This window comes from Diabrotica virgifera, chromosome 1 (genome assembly GCF_917563875.1).
Source record: "Diabrotica virgifera virgifera chromosome 1, PGI_DIABVI_V3a".
Lineage (NCBI taxonomy): Eukaryota > Metazoa > Arthropoda > Insecta > Coleoptera > Chrysomelidae > Diabrotica > Diabrotica virgifera.
Window position 1 is genome coordinate 226,559,552 of NC_065443.1, and position 18,672 is coordinate 226,578,223.

General features: G+C 30.5%; 1 protein-coding gene across 1 annotated transcript in view; it reads left to right on the plus strand.

Moving 5' to 3' along the window:
- LOC114329580 (alpha-amylase) overlaps positions 1-18,672 on the plus strand; it is a 412,355-nt gene that overhangs the window by 288,903 nt on the left and 104,780 nt on the right. The window contains exon 9 of the mRNA XM_028278736.2: positions 15,860-16,138. Coding sequence (XP_028134537.2) covers positions 15,860-16,138 — 279 coding nt within the window. The remainder of the gene's footprint in view (positions 1-15,859; positions 16,139-18,672) is intronic.

Sequence of the window (18,672 nt, forward strand, 5' to 3'; positions counted from 1 at the left end):
TATGGTCCACATAATGTTCAGAAGAAAGTCACACCATTTTGAGTGTTGGGTTTGGGGAGGGGTGGGGGGAGAAATCTGTAAATTCGTGGTTTTTTATGTTTTTCTTCAATATTTCTAAAACTATGCGGTTTAGGATGAAAAACCTTTTATACAGAAATGTTCTACATTAAATTCGAAATAAAAAAGGTTCTATGCATAATCCTTCTAAAATGAACGGTTCCAAAGTTACGGAGGTAGCCTAGTATAATTGGTCCAAAAAAAGGCCTAACCCAAACATCCATAGTAAAAGTTTTCCTTCAACACCAAATTATTCTATATGGTCCACATAGTGTTCACTAAAAAGTTACACCATTTTGGCCGTGCGGTTTGGGGGGGAGATGGGGGAGAAGTCGGAAAATTAGTTATTTTTTTTAAGTTTTCGTCAATATTACTAAAACTATGCTTTAGCGTAAACAATGTTCTAAACAAAAATTTTCTACATGAAATTTAAAACAAGAAAGGTTGTATACATAATTGTTAAAAAATCAACGGTTCCAGAGTTAGGGAGGGTGAAAGTGGAGGTTTTCGATACTTTTTATCTTTTCTGGGCAATTTATAATATTATTACTGACGAAAGAAATTTATTTTAACAGGATTGTGTTTTGTAAATAAAATTTGCTATTTCAGTGGCCTATGGTATGTTAGTGATAAGCCCTTGAAGAAACGTCAACCTCACCACCCAAAATCATCTTCAATTTCCCAAAAAATATAAAAAGTATCGAAAACCTCCACTTTTTACCCTCCGTAACTCTGGAACTTTGATTTTTTAACAAATATGTATAGGACCTTTCTTGTTTTAAATTTTATGTAGAACATTTTTGTATAGAACATTGTTTACGCTAAAGCATAGTTTTAGAAATATTGACGAAAAACCTAAGAAAACTAAAATTTACCGACTTCTTCCCCATCTCCCCCCCCCCAAACCGGACGCTCAAAATGGTGTAACTTTTTACTGAACAATATGTGGACCATATAGAACAATTTGGTGTTGGAGGAAAACTTTTACTTTGGATGTCTGGGTTAGGCCTTTTTTTGGACCAATTATATTATACTACCTCCGTAACTTTGGAACCGTTCATTTTAAAAGGATTATGCGTAGGGCCTTTTTTATTTCAAATTTAATGTAGAGCATTTTTGTATGGAAGGTTGTTCATGCTAAGCCGCATAATTTTAGAAATATTGACGAAAAACTTAAAAATCTACGAATTTACCGATTTCTTCCCCCTCTCCCCCCAAACCCGACGCGCAAAATGGTGTGACTTTTTTCTGAACATTATGTGGACCATATAGAACAATTTGGTGTTGGAGGATATCTTTCACTTTGGATGTCGGGTTATGCCATCCTTTGGATAAATTGTATCATACTAAGTATAATTCAAATTTTCCGCGCCTTAATGCTTGTTTGTAATTGGTCGAACCTAAGGCAAGGCTACTTCACTGTTATGAAATTTTGACACTATTGACATTTATGAAATTTTGACACTATTGGCATTTCATAGGTTCATTAAGGCTATCGGTACATAATTCGCAAATAGTTTACGGGTATTCCTACTTTTTCTGTCTTTACACGGCAAATTACGTGTAGTAAAATTCACACTGGTATGGATATGTAAACATTACTAGAATGTCATTCTACTTAAAAATATCATCATTAATTTAAAGAGATGGCTGTTGAATGTTCTTGGACAACTGTTATTTTTATAGTTGCAAATTATTAATTCAGTTAATAAATGTGATATTTTTTTTTACTAACTATGTATTCAGTGATTGTAATAATTTATATGTACAACAAAAACTAGTACTTAATCGAGAAAAGAGGAAAAGTGTTTAAATGATTTTTTAATAGATATATGGTTACTATGGAACGCTTACGATTTTGAACATCTTTAACAACAAAATACTTGGATCACAGAATATAATATATTATACTGATGTATTCTCTGCTTGGATCTTCCACAAATAATACACAATAAATAACTTTTTATTAGGTTCACGTCTTAAATCAATTATTTATCAAATACCTTATATATCAATATTATTTTTAATCAACAACTCAAACTATTCCCGATGCCATGTCAAATATTTAAAATTCTCACTGATTGTCACTGTCTGACTGACAGTATGCTGACAATATTATATTCGACTGAGTGCGTTGTATGACAAAGATAGATTTGGAAATATTACCACGGACATTGTGTTTATTTTTTTCGAATCCTGAAAAAACCAATAAATATTTTTGAACAATTTAAACGCAGAATGAAAGACTATATTATTACCGAAGGCCGAAAGTTCCTTAGAATAAATAAAAACTTTATTTTGAATGAGATATTTTAAATTAAATATCACACTAAATTTTCTCTTAGTTTTTCACCCCTGTAACTTATTAAAATAAACATTATAGAAGTTCTCAGGGACTTTCGGCCCTCGCCAATAACGTAATCTTTCATTCTGCGTTTAAATTTTTCAAAACTACTTATTAGTTTTCTCAGGATTCGAAAAAAAAAATGAATCCCCATTTGAATAGCATTGCAGCCGAAAATACGTACCCATCCTCTTAAGTTATATCAACGGTTTTTAGTCTGCCTTTATATAAAAAACAGTTGTTTTTAGAATTCTCTAGCGACGTGTTAGTATAATATACCTATATTTATGGATTTATTTATGGATATATTTATGGATATATTTATGGATTACCTTCGAAGGCCGACATGACCAAAAAGGAAGATGTATTGGGTGATTTTTCTAGTGACTTTCTTGAATGTCAATCCGTTTTTTTGAGTTTACTCCTCCTGGTTTAAAAACAGGGTATAGATGACATGCATGTGTAGTGCAACCCCGTATCCCTAAATCATAGGAAATGTCACTGTACTGTTGAAAGCATGTATGAACTATACATTTTTGTCCTAATTACTGGTTCAAGAAAGTTTTTCAGCGGAATATTACATACTGTGGAGCTAAATAATTTTTGAGGACGTTAAAGTAGAAAACCTTGCGTCGAAGTATAATATTAATATCCATAGCAACTTAAAACTTAAGGAAAAAGGAGCAAAGTGCAACATTTTTACGCTTGTCAAAATTTTCAATATGTTTAGATGTATTTATTTTTTTCGAATTATAAGAAAACTAATAAGTATTTTTGAAAAATTTAAACGCAGAATGAAACATTACGTTATTACCGAGGGCAGAAAGTCCATTAGAATAAATAAAAAGATTCTTTTGAATAAAATATTTGCAAATAAAAATCACACTAAATTTTCTCTTTCATTTTCAACCCTGTAACTTATTAAAATAAACAGATATTATAGAAGTTTTTAGGGACTTTCGGTCCTCAGTAATAATGTAACCTTTCATTCTGCTTTAATTTTTTAAAAATATTTATTAATTTTCTCAGGATTCCAAGAAAATCAATACATTAAAAACATATTGAACATTTTGACAGGCGACATTTTGCGCCAATGCTCAAAAATATTTCGTACAGTTTTTCAGTCTTACTTAAAAAATTTAATTAAAACCCTCGCTTAATACCAAATAGAGTGTAAATAGTATGCGAATTGATCAGAATAAAGTACAAACCGATAAAATAATTCTTGTATTGAAACAGTCATCAGCAGAGTCAGGCAAATATGCCAGAGTGCATTTGCATGTTTTATGCATTTGCATATTTTTTATTTTCTTTTGAATTTTGCATATAGTGGTATATTTAAAAATACGGTGCATATAATAGGTTTTCAAAACGAATTGCACATGTTTTTTGGAATAAAATACTGCAAATGGAATATTCCAAAGAAAGAAGCTTAAGAAGAAATCAGGTCGATTCTGTATATTCTGCGGTACTGTACTGAGTAAAATAAAATTAGATATAGGAGATAATTATTTTTATGAATGTGTGGATGAAACATTTGACTCTTTTGGACGTTACATCGCAAATTTATTAATCGAATCTCTTAAAAATGAGCAAGCTTGTAAATCGCATGTAATTGCTTCCAAGCAGTTGGATAAAACCAACGCACTGTTTGAAGGTTTTTGCAAGACAGTTTAGCTAATTTTCTTCTTCCTTTAGTTGTTCCCAACGAAAAATTTTTGCTTTTTCTTTCAGATGCTGCACCTTAGATGGTTAAAGTGGGAAACAATTTGAAATTTTTTTATCCACCTTTAGTACATACAACTTTCCTAGCACATGGTTTAAATAGGGCAGAAGAAATTAGAACTAAATTTCTTCTTGTTAATAATTTAATTTCAAATATGAAACAAATATTTCTTAAGGCACCTATAAGAACTCAGTTGTATAAAGAAAATTTATCTACTCTATGTCATATTATGTATAAGTTTTTAGTTTGTGAAAACTGTCATTATAAATAGCAGTGCGTGAAGGATTTAAAGTGTGCGTGAAGTAACAATGTATTTTAAATGGGATTTACTTTTTCGCACTGTTTTTAACTTTCGCGTTGTCATGGTGACAATCCTTAACTTTCGCGTTGTCATGGTGATGACAATATGAGCAATGAATTACAAAAAAATTTTTGACAGTTTTGTGGTTTGAAAGTAGTTAGAATTTTTAAATGTCAAAATTCTAAAAATTGTATAATAGAAATGAATTCCAGGGACGAAGAATTACAGCTTTTTTTATTTGTTTATCGTAGATCAAATATTGTATGAAACTGTGCGTGAAGTACTTTTTGCGAACTTACGCGATTTATTCGCGTGCGTTCGCAAAAAGCATACTTCACGAACTGTTTCATAAATAACTATTGCCGAATCTTCCCCTTCCACCAAAACCTATTGTTAATGGGGAACTTAAGTTCCCCAGTAAGAAAGTTCCCCCTTAAGTAAGAAAAGCCAGTGATAATGGAATTAGCTGACGATTCTTCCGAACTACTTACACTTTCCAAAGAATTGCTGAAGAATAAAATAGTAGGTACCACAACAACTTTCATACACAAAATCAAACTATGATTTTGTGCCAAGTTGCATCCTTCAGCTACTATAAGGGCCGGTTGTTCGAACGCTAATCAACACTGATCACTATCAAATATTTAATTACTGTCACAACTGTCAATGTCAACTTTGGTTGGGTTGCTGAAAACATAATTTATTATAATTATGAGATTAGTTAATCAATTAACGTAACAATTATTAACATAATTGATTAATTAATTTCATAATTGTAATCAATAAAATTGTTTTCAGCAACCCAATCAAAGTTGACATTGACAGTTGTGAAAGTAATTAAATATTTGATAATGATCATTTTTGATTAGCGTTCGAACAACCGGCCCTAAAATTATTATGTTTAAACTGTTTATGAAGTGCAGATTTTGTTTAGATAAATGTATATACACGCATATTAATTTGACACAAATAATATATGCATATTTGACATAAATATATGCGTATGCATGCATAATTGACAGAAATAATATGCATATTGTATGCGCATATATCTTACTTTTCAGACTTCATATTTGCTTGACTTTGGTCATCAGTATTCTGAAAAATTGCTTATCTTGAGAGTACAACAAATGTTCGTCAAAAACATTTTTATAACGTACCAGGTGTTCCGTCTACCAACAAGCCCCCCTAGAAAGGTTTACCTAACTGATTCTAATCTTATCATTTTCTAGAATTAAACTATGATGAAGATAATATGTTTTTTATAAAAAAAATTATCTATTCACTACCTTTTAGTAATAGAGACAGACATAAAATGATAAAAACAATTTCACGTGTTTACATAATATAGAGAAAATGATTTATAACTATATCGTTTTAGTATAATTTGACAAAATATTCCATCGTATAAGTCATAAATCTTAATGAAGTTAATAAACTCTAACATCGAAGTAAAAAACTCCCAAGTAGTAGGTATAATTTAATTAAAAACCATAAAAATCCAAGTGGATTACATAAATTTGTTCAGAACGATCATTTTCGGACTTTTCAGTCCATCATCAGTGAACTCATGTACTTTCAAGATAGCGCCAAAATCAAACAATGGTTATAATAATATATTGTATAATTTAATTTACATTATTAAATCGTAAAATTATAAAGGCTTGAACTCGATGTTAGCGGATACTGCGGATATTTTACTGCGGTCTGCCAAAATCAGTTGATCATGATGGTTGTTTGAGATTTCGGATAGGGTCTCGTAATGTTCACAGAAACTTTCCGCTACCATCGGCTTCAAGCATTTATAATTTTACGATTTAAGAATGTAAATTGAATTATACATATTATATCTGTGGTGTTATGGCAGAAGTTGATATGTCCAAAAAATCGTGTTTTTTTAACTGATATGTACTCTAAAAAGAATGTTTAACAAGGTGGCATAAGTAGATATGTACCAAAGTGAAAAATGAAGGTGTTATATGCAGTGGTATAAGTTGATATGTCAAAATTAATAAAAGTTTAAGTAGCCAGAACATGATATGTTACATATTAAGTGATAGTAATAATGAATAATTTGTAAATATTGATATTAATTAGTTTTATCTTCTATACTACTTACTCACTATGTACCAATGCAATACATATTTGTTTTCTTAAGTTTGCAAATAATTTTGTAATTGTTACCAATCTCCTTATTTTGATATGTCCTACCAAAATAAAAAAAAAAGATGGCAAAAGTTGATATGTTTTCCCCTCCAATTTTCCCCCTCCTGTGTAATAAATTGTATTTGAAAGTAAAAAATTTATATAATGCTGTCCATATATTTTTGTCTAATACCATTTGGTTCACATATTCGAGTGCAACGATTTTATATTAACAGAATAAGTTGTTTTTTCAAATTAAAAAAAAGGTGGCAAAAGTTGATATGCTTTTCCCCTCCGATTTTCCCCCTCCTATGTAATAAATTTTATTTAAAAGTATAAATTTTATACCTATAATGCTGACCATATATTTTTGTCTAACACCATTTGGTTCACATATTCGAGTGCAACGATTTAAGATTAACAGGACAAGTTGTTTTTATCATTTGCCAACAAATAGCAATTTGGACATATCAAGTTTTGCCATAACGCCACAGATATAACCGTTGTTTGGTTTTGGGGCTATCTTGCAAGTAGGTATATGAGTTCACTGGTAATGGACTGATACGTCCAAAAACGTTCGTTCTGAACAAATTTATGTATTCCATGTCGATTATATTGGTTTTTAATTAAATTATACCTAGTACTTAGGAGTTTTTACTTCGATGTTAGAGTTTTTTTAACTAGAAACATGGTATACAGCCAAGTCCCGGAGTTCAACAATTAATACAAAATAATAAATGAAGAAATAATATATTATCAGTAATATTCTTTTAAAATTTATATTTTGTAACCTTGAAGATAGAATTGAATTAGCAGTACCGTAAAAAAACCTGAACAACTAGATGAGGAAGTTGAGTTGCTTGTACAAAATATACAAAGATCAGCATGGGAAAGTACTCGTACTATAAGATCAAATGTCAAAGGCAACAGCTATCCGAAAGAAATTAAAAAGTTAGTTAAAGAGAAAAGAAAACCAAGAAGGAAGTGGCAACAAACCAGACCTCCCCGAGATAAAACAAATTTGAACAATGCTAGTCAAAAACTTAAAAGAGAGATTCAAAATATAAAAAATGAGTAAATCAGTTATTAACTGAGAGAGTTGGCGGATGATAGCAGCACAGAGTACTCTCTATGGAAAGCAACAAAAAGGCTAAAAAGACCATTAACCCATTCCCCACCCATTAAATTGGAAGACGGTAGCTGGGCTAGAAGTAATAAGCAAGAGACAGAGAGATTTGCCACTTATTTAGAAAATACATTAAAACCGCATGATGACCAAAATACTGATCAAATATCAATAGAGCCTAATCAGACAGAGAATAGAATCAGACCAACATCCCTGAAGGAGGTAGATGAAATAAAAGATAATATAAATCCTAATAAGGCACCAGGATATGATCTAATTACTGAAGAAGTACTAAAAAACCTGGCTCGTAAAGCCCTAGTCAAATTGACCAACCTCATCAAAGCTGCATTTAGATTGAGAAATGTTCCAAATTTATGGAAAATAGCTGAGGATATAATGATACCAAAACCAGAAAAATCACCAAATGAAGTACATATCTTCATTATTACTTTTACCAGTGATGTCAAAGCTTTTTGGGAAACTTCTGCTAAAAAGAATGAAACCAATAATAGAAGAGAAAAAAATGATTTCAAACCACCAATTTGGCTTTAGAAATAAACATTTTATGATTGATCAGGTACACAGAATTACTAACATAATTGAAAAATCATTAGAAGAAAAGAAAGTCTGTTCTACAATCATTTTAGACGTAGCTAAGGCCTTCAACAAAGTCTGGCATGAAGGTTTAGTCTTTAAACTCAAAATTCTTATACCTAAACAATATTTAGAAATTTTGCAGTCATATATCTGACAGATATTTTAGAATTAAGCAAGAAAACGTGTTCACTGATCTAAAAGAAATCAGAGCAGGAGTCCCTCAAGGAAGCGTATTAGGTCCTGTCATCTACCTGTTATACACATACGACATACCTGAAATCGAAAATGATACTATAGCCACATTTTCAGATGGTACTTCTATCCTAACAGTAGGTGATCCCAGCGAAGAAGCAGCAGAAAAATTACAGTTCTCAATAAATAAAATACATAACTGGACAACTTATAGATAGGGCTCGTCTATATTAGCACATCTTCACTAATAAGTTTAAGATAAAGTACACGTGGAAATCCATCGTGGCAAGATGAAAATTAATCTGACTCAATGGTGCAACGCGTGTTTCGTAAGCTGAGCTTAAAGCACGTCTTAAGCTTAAGATCTGTTGGTGCAAGCAGACATAAATGAATCTAAATCTATTCATGTTAATTTTAAAAATAAAAAAATCAAAAACATTCCAATTAGAATAAATGATGCCCAAATACCATATGCATCTTCTGCAAAATATTTAGGTATCACACTTGATGCAATACTCCGCTGGAAAGTCGACATTAAAAAGAAAAGGTAAGAATTAAGTATCCGTTACAAAAAAATGTATTGGCTGATGGGAAGAAACTCTACATTGTCCACACATAACAAAATACTTCTATACAAACAAATACTGAGACCAGTATGGAAATATGGTTGCCAACTCTGGGGCTGTGCCAATTCAAGTAATATCCAGATTATCCAGATATTCCAGAATAAAGTGTTAAGAAACATCGTTGATGCTCCTTCGTATATCGGAAATGTCGACCTCCACAAGGATTTTGATATGGAAGATGTAGACAAAGTTATCAAGAAGATGGCAGGTAGTCACGAACAATGGCTCCATAGTCATGTAAACATCGAGGTCATCCAGCTCCTCGATAATACTGGGTTAGAAAGAAGACTCAAACGAAGAAAACCATTTGAGTTAGTGTAAAGTGTAAAATCAGAGCACAGTGTTGTATTGTGTGCTAGTTTTAAAGTGCATTCATAAGAGGACACAATAGGGTTAAGATCTTAACTTATGTATGATTTGGTAATTTAAGTTAAAGAAGAACTGATAATTGGTCAACTGATGACCAGATTGCAGTAGTATAAACACAGCTTGTGTTTAATAATAATAATAATAGTAAAAAAGTATTTTGTAACCTCTAAGAATATAGGTCCTACATACACAAAAGTCTGTTCTCACTGCTTTTAATGTGAGATCTTTAAATTACGTTGACAATAAACTATGTTTTATACCCATTACAAAATGGCATTATTTTTTTCACCTCGAAGTTCATAATCTTAAAATTTAGTAGTAGTGGCTTTTTCAATTCTGATGGACAATTCTTATGGGTATTTCTTTTATATTTTTGGTTGCCAATTACTAATTTCGAGGGTGAATTTTGATCCAAGTGGTCAAAAAATTGTTATAAACAATTTAATTGTTTAAACATTTTCTATAATGCCCTAGCTCGTAAACTAAAATACATAGAAAAAATTCAAATAAAATTTGTTCCTTAATAAAAGAACAATGAAAATGGCGTTTACTAAAATTAATTCCAATAAACAGAACGCAAGATATTGTAAATTTGGTGCATAATGCAAATTGCCAAATAAATATTTTCTGAAGCTTCTTCGATCATAACTCGGTTTTTACGCATGCAAATGAACTTCACAAAGTCTCATTTTAAAGCTTGATTCACAGACTTACAAACAAAGTTTATTAACTTGCTTTATCTGTATTTACATTAAAGTTATACACATTTGAATTTATAAGTTTTTTTATCAAAACATTTGTACATTAATTGAAGAGTGGAAGTTTCAAATGAGCTAAGTGCCAAATCCAACATTTTGAGATATTGAGTAAAAACGCAACAGCTAAGGCATATACCGCTGGCACCATTTTATAGTCCCTATATAAAGTTTAGTATTAGGAATGGCACCTAGCGCCTTTGTTAGGACGTAGAGCATGGCCCATACAACCTTTCTATGGCAATAAATTAAAATCAAAAGTTTTGGCACTTAGCACCTTTGAAACTTCCACTCTTCAATTTGTTTATAAGGGTTTTTGCAAATTTGAGCAATATATAAATATTTATACTTTAATTAGCAGTTACCATAGACTCTATTTGGAGAAGGAATACTCTAAACCAGCGGTTCTCAACCTTTTTGAGTGATGTACCACCTACAGTTATTTTTATTATTTTTGGTACCACTTATATTTTTAAATTGTATTATCAATACTTACTAAGTACTATTATTTTAATTTTTTCTGTGTCTTGTGTACCACCGCCAATAATGATATGTACCACCAGTGGTACATGTACCACAGATTGAGAACCTCTGCTCTAAACAAAGGTTTTCCGTGTCAGTGGTTACATAACAGCATCTGGGTTTTCTCCAATCCGGTGCGCCTCCTAGAAATATGTACTGGTATCCTTATCTTCTACATAATAACTACGAATTCCTAATCTAATCTTTAACAACTATAATCGACACTATTACTAAACGATGTAAATAGTATTATCTAAGAGATATATATTTCCACAGACATCAGATCTTAGTATCCCTTCGACAAGTTTATTTCGTCCTAAACGGTGTGCGATAGTTAGATTTAGTAAAATTCTGGCCGGTAAGTTTTTATTTAAAGCAAATTAAATGTTTACCAATATAGTTTAATAATATTTTAATTTTGACTAACCTTTAAACCTAAGTACCAGCCTACACAGCTGCCATCTACTCTGATGAAGATAAACGAAAACACTTTATTAATTATCGGTTTCTATCTTTTGTGCTATATTTAGATGTTGTTACCGGTCTTCCACATTTCCGTTTTTCTGTGGAAAACACAGAAACGGCAGAATATAAAATATACTCCATCTAATTTACTTACCGTTGCACGTCATCCGCGTCATAGCCCGAGACGTCACATGATACCAACACGAAATATTTAGGCGGTAGGTGTGTTCTTTTTTAGAATCACTTTGCCGAGTACACTGGCGTTACAGCAACTAGGCCTATTTTATTATATACGCGTAGAAATAATATTTAAAGATTTCTATTAATGTTAACTTAAAGAAATACACAATAATATGTTTCATTTAATTTGTATAAATGGATTATAAAGCGCTTTTATGAAGCACATTTGTTCGGAATACACTGTAACTATAATCGAACGAAGGTGGTATTTTGGCATAAATTGGTAACACTTATTTGACAGTTGCGGTGATGACACTTCATATTTGTTTATATTCTTTACTATAAGTATTTGTTTCATTATATTTACTGTTTTTATTATGTGCTTTAACGCAAGGTTATAACTTAATTCTTGTTTTCGATTTCTAAAGTTTTTATTTATTTACATTAAATATTAATTTGTTTTGCTGTATAAAATCCACTTCCGCAAAAATTGTGTGATGTATTTGATTTAAAATGAATTCAAGAATTTTTTGTAATTGGGCAACAATGTCAACTTAGATCTCTAACGTAAATAATGACGTGCAACGGTAAGTAAATTAGACGGACTCTATATATCTTTGAAAAAAACTTTCTGTAGCTTAAACATACTTCTTAATACGTCGTAGAAGCATGATTTATTTTATTAGTCTTATTTTAATCGTTAAACACCAATATGCTCTGACCATTTCAAGCTCATTTTGTACCATCAGGCATACATAGATATTATACAAACTCAAATACGAAGACCAACTTTACGTTTCTACATATTAATATTTTAAATTAGTTGTTAAAATTTAAATAATTAGTAACCTATCTGATAATTTTTGATTGAAATTGCAGTATGGTCTTTATATTAAATAATGCGGCGTTTTCCCAGTAGGCTATTGATTATGTTCAAAATAAGAGAGCTAAAAGGAACTACAACGTTAACGGGATTTTATTATCTCATATAGTCAAAACACCTCTAAATTTGAAAAAACCGCAAAGTGCTACCATTTAAGTGGGTGCATTTTTGAGAAATTGGTGAATTAGTCCCTAGGCACAGGGTGAATTAGGGTGCGTGCTATGCACTTTTGGTACAAAGACGTCTACATGAAAATTGTTTCAGGTTAAATGTACTACCGAAATAGTATATTTTAATGTTAAAAATATTTTATTTACAAAAATATATTCAAAAGAAAAGCAAAAGAACAACACGAAAGAAAGAAATTTTGTTTTTTGCCCCATAACTTTTTTCCACGGGGATATAGGTATAAACATTGCTTTAGCGGAAAATAACCTACATTCTTTTTCTTTAAAATGACGTTTCGTAGAAGTCTCTAGGATTTACATTTTCCGAAATAGGATTTTTCAAAATTCGCCGCTCACTGCATTTTTGGGTCATATTCCCCATTATTTCGCAAACATTGTTATGTAACGTTTTTACGCATTTATAGATATATGCAATGGTACATTTATAAGAAAGAGGAGTAAATTACCTTTAAAATGGTCTATTGTATGAGGTTGCTTGACTATTTTGAAGCAAGTTCTGCTTTTTCGAGGTTGTATACTGTTAATAATTTTTGATATTTTTTATGATAATTTTTTAAATTTCTCATTATGACTTATTTTCTTTTACATTTAGGGATATACATTGTATAATAGAAAACAGCATATTTTCTTTACTTAAAAACGGTGTACTCAAAAAAAAATCTATGGCTATTTTTAAACAAGATATCCATAGTATATCTAAGAGTATCCGTAATTTGAAAAAAATTTAAATTTTCTTATTTTTTTTTCAATTAGAAGAACATAATTGCATATTAGATCGAAATTTTTAATTACAAATAACTTTTCTTAATAACACTTTTCGATATTGTGAAATATAAAGGTACTTTACTCCTGAGCAAATTCATAGTTTTTAACATACCTCGTACACTATTAATAAAATTTTATATCTGATGATTGCATTTTAGGTTTCAGACAAGGCAGAGCATTTTGTAAGGAATAACTTTTTTTTCATAAAATTAATACTAAAAAAGTTTTGGTTCCAACTATTGCATGTGTATATGTATGTCATTTTGAAAAAGCATATATCGTGTTTAAAAAAGTTCTAGAATTTTTTACAGTACACCATTTTAAAGTAAAGCAAATGAGCTTTCCTTTTTATTACACAATGTATATACCCAAATACACAATAAAGAAATTTATAATAAGAAATTTAAAAATAACGTAAAATATATCAACAATCATTAAAAGTATAAATTTTTGAAAAACCATATCTTGCTTAAATATAGCCGTACGGCCTTCTACTATAGAACATTTTAAAGGCAATTGACCTCTCTTTCTACTACATGTACCATTGCGTATACCTAGAAATGCGTAGAAAAAGGTTACAGAACTATGTTTGATCTGGATCCCAAAATCGCTGTGAGTGGCGAAATTTGAAAAATCTTATTTTGTATGGGACAAAAAACAAAATTGCTATCTTTCATGTTTTTTCTTGCTTTTCTTTTGGAAATATTTTTGTAAAAAAACATGTTTTTGACATAAAAATGTGATATTTCGATAGTAAATTTAACCTCAAACAATTTTCCTATAGACGTGTTTGCAGTAAATGTGCATAGAACTCACCCTAATTCGCGCTGTGCCTAGGGACTAATTGACCCCTTTCTCAAAAACGCACCGATTTAAATGGTAGCACTCCGCGGTTTTCCCAAATATAGAGGTCCATTGACTATATGAAACAATAAAACCCTGTTAAGGTTGTGGTTCCTTTCTAAAGTACATAATCAATAGCCTACAGTGGAGAATACCCAAAATCGCAAACATATTTCACTTATATTATTATCAGAGTACCTGCTGTATTTTATATTTTTGTTTGAAATTTTATATTTTAAATTTACTCTACGGCTGTTAAAACTGAGTCGATTCATTTTTATATATGTATACGTAACAAAAGAAAAAAAATAAAGGAAAGTAAAAGAAAAGAAAAGAAAAGAAAAGACAAGACAAGACAAGACAAGACAAGACAAGACAAGACAAGACAAGACAAGACAAGACAAGACAAGACAAGACAAGACAAGACAAGACAAGACAAGACAAGACAAGACAAGACACGACAAGACACGACAAGACAAGACAAGACAAGACAATACAAGACAAAACAAGACAAGAAAAGAAAAGAAAAGAAAAGAAAAGAAAAGAAAAGAAAAGAAAAGAAAAGAAAAGAAAAGAAAAGAAAAGAAAAGAAAAGAAAAGAAAAGAAAATAAAAAAAAAGAAAATAAAAAAAAAGAATAAAAGAAAGGAAAACTATAAAATAAAAGAACAGAAAAACTTAATTGCAATTGGTACCTATCCGCCAAGTCTCTTTTTTTGCTTTTTTTACCAATTTACAAAATGGACTTATACTTATTCAAACCATTCAGTATAATATACATGTAATTTTTATTTGATTAGTAGACTGTTTTTTCGTTCAATGGTAAAAAGGTAGCATAGCACGTGACGTCACATGATACCAACACGAAATATAATATTATATATAATAATTATAATATTATGTGTATGTCGTAATGTGTTCCTTACTTCCATACTTGCTTCATTCAATTTGTAAAGTGGAATATAAATAGTCCAGGGCTCATCTGTTTTGAGATGGACGTTGAGAGGTGACTCAAATTTTTTTGCAGAAATTGCTTGAAAATAACTTAAATAATAATATGTGAGTTATCCTCCCACTCAAAATGGTCCGGAACATTGTTTAAATAATCAAAATGTCAAAATGTGAAGGAAAAATTCGATTTTTTATTGGTTTGAAGTTATAATCCAAAAACGAAGAAAAAAATCGAATTTTTCCTTCATTTTTTGACATTTTGATTATTTAAACAATGTTCCGGACCTATAACTCAAATATTATTATTTGAGTTATTTTCAAGCAATTTCTCCAAAAAAATTTGAGTAACCTCTCAACGTCCAAATGTACTAATATTTTTACAGATCCGCCCTGGTCTAAAAGCGTTTTCGTAAAGCACACTTGTTCGGATTACACTCTAACTGCGATCGAACAAAGGTGGCATTTTGGCGTAAATTGGTAACATTTATTTGACAGTTGCGGTATTGTCACTTCAGATTTGTAGTATTTGTTTCATTATGTTTATTGTTTTTTACTTTAACGTAAGATTATAACTTAATTACATATTCTTGTTTTCTATTTCTAATGTTTTTATTAATTTACATTGTATATTAATTTGTTTTGTTGTATAATCCACTTCGCAATAAATATGTGATATGTTTGATTTAAAATGAATTCAAGAATTTTTTGTAATTGAGCAACATTGTCAACTGACGCAGATAATGACGTGCAACGGTATCTAGATTGTAGGGACTGTATGTACATTTTAGTTCTTAAAAATTAATTGTTGTATTCTGTTTGTTTCAGTAATGACAGAGGGAACCCATGAGGGTGTCGTAAGTGATGAAACACCAATAACAAGTGACTTAAGGTTAGGGACCAAACCATACCGTAGACTCCCGAAGGAGGCCACCAACAATAATGAGCCGAAAACGGCAGAAACAGATGAAACAGAGGAAAAAGAAGAAGAATTTGTGCCGCAGATCCGATGGCCGGATACGATAGTGCAACTTTACTTACATTTAGGATGTTTATATGGACTGTATTTGTGTATAGTGTCAGCTAAATTTTATACAACATTATTCGGTAAGTCTTTTATTTTCTTTGAATTAATTCTGGCCGTAAGGGCGTAAGATAAATTGTCACAATAATTTAAATTTTGCATATGCCTTATTTTTGAATACATTTTCTCCCCTTGTATCTACCACTGTTTTCAATACAGTGCTATTGTCAATCAGGTGGTTTAGGCATATGATTCAGTAAACTGAGCTTATTTACTTACTATATACGAATAACATCGCGTTTCCGCTCAAATAGTGTCACAACTCAAAAAAAAATAAAAACGGTTTTATTGCTCCAAAAGTTTAATAAAACCACAAACTAGTATCTCAAAAAATGTCACGTTTATAGTTCAAGTATTTTTCGTTAGATGACGCTAGTGTCATTATATGATTAACCAATATCAACGGTACACCGAACATATACAGTGTCACACATCGACTTGTGCAAAGCATTTGTCCATCTAAGATGTGTATAAAGCATCGTTTGTCGAGTTAAGACAGTATATGTGATTATTTTATTCAAAACAATCTGCGTATGTGCTTAAGAAAAGTGACTCATTTCTTTCTTTTTTGCAGTATTTTGGTTTAATATTGTTACTTGTATTTAAAGTTACTTCTTTAAAAAGTATAAGCCTGTTAACCAGATAATAATAATTATATTATATTCTGTACTGTAAGAGCCAATTTTGATACATAACATTTCGTAAATTTTTCGTTATTTTACCTGTATAGTGTCACAACTCAAAAAAAAAATATATTTTTTAAGAGCATACAGTAGCGCATCATCAATATAACTTCAGTAGATAGTATCATACCTTTTTTCGTAAGGTCTGCAAAACTTTGGCGACAGTGGTAATTTTTGACATTATCTAAAATCAATATTTTGACAATTGTCTCATCAATTGACTCATAGGCGCTCTAAATGGAAGTAATAGAAAACAATTTTATTATTAATAAATAAATATTTACAAAAATAAACCAAAATGGGTGAAAATTTTAAGTAAACAGGTATTTGCACGAAATAATAATAAAACAATAATAAATACAGTCGGAAAAATGAAAGATTACCCAGGATCGATCACATCAATCATTTATTTTGTATTTTCTGTCTTTTTCAATAACATACTTTTGGTATTTATAGAAAAAGACAAGAAATACAAAATAAGTGATTGATGTGATCGATCCTGGGTAATCTTTCATTTTTCCGACTGTAGTCATTTCGTTGTGAAGCGAAACAAGAGCCGTCTTATTTTATTTAGTTCATAGAGCGCCAAAAGCGCTCTAACTAGTTTCAACCCCTTTTCTTAATAGAACTTTAAATGAACTTTTCACATTTTTTAAACTATTGATAATGTTTTTAGAATAAAAAATCCTCCTAAAACTTTATACAGGGTGTAACAAAAATACAGGTCATAAATTAAACCACATATTCTGGGACCAAAAATAGTTCGAATGAACCTAACTTACCTTAGTATAAATATGCACACAAAATAAGTTACAGCCCTTTGAAGTTACAAGATGAAAATCGATTTTTTTGAATATATCGAAAACTATTAGAGGTTTTTTGTTGAAAATGGACATGTAGCATTCTTATGAAAAGAACATCTTAAAGAAAAATTATAGTGAAATTTGTGCACCCCATAAAAATTTTATGGGGGTTTTGTTCCCTTAAACCCCCCCAAACTTTTGTGTCCGTTCCAAATAAATTATTATTGCGGTGCCATTAGTTAAATTCAATATTTTTAAAACTTTTTTGCCTCTTAGTATTTTTTCGATAAGGCAGTTTTTATCGAGTTGCGGCTTCTTTTTTAATATGTTTACATAAAAATTTTATGAGGGTTTTGTTCCTTTAAACCCCCCAAATGTTTGTGTACGTTCCAATTAAACTATTACTGTGGTACCATCAGTTAAACACAGTGTTTTTAAAACTTTTTTGCCTCTTTGTATTTTTTTGATAAAGCATCTTTTATCGAGATGTGGCTTCTTTTTTAATATGGTTCAAAATATACTTAACAATGTAAATCATAAATAAATTTTCATATTATTACCAAGTCTCCATAACCGTACTTTACCATATACACATATGTGGTGGATTTGACAAACATTCAAATATCTCGATAAAAACTGACTTTTGAAAAAAGTACTAAGAGACAAAAAAGTTTTTAAAAACTTGTGTTTAAGTAATGGCTCTACAATAATAATTAAATTGGAACGTACACAAAATTTTGGGGGGGTTTAAAGGAACCAAACCTCCATAAAATTTTTATGGGGTGTCCAAATTTCATTATAATTTTTTCTTAAAATACTACTGCCATAAGAATACCACATGCCCATTTTCAATAAAAAATATCTAATAGTTTTCGATATATTGGAAAAAATCGATTTTCATTTTGTAACTTCAAAGGGCTGTAACTTTTTTCCGTGCACATCTGTACTAAGGTAAGTTAGGTTAAATCGAACTATTTTTGGTTCCAGCATATGCGATTAAATTTATGACCTGTATTTTTGTTACACCCTGTATACTCACATTAGAATTCGAAGTATTTTTACGTAAAATAT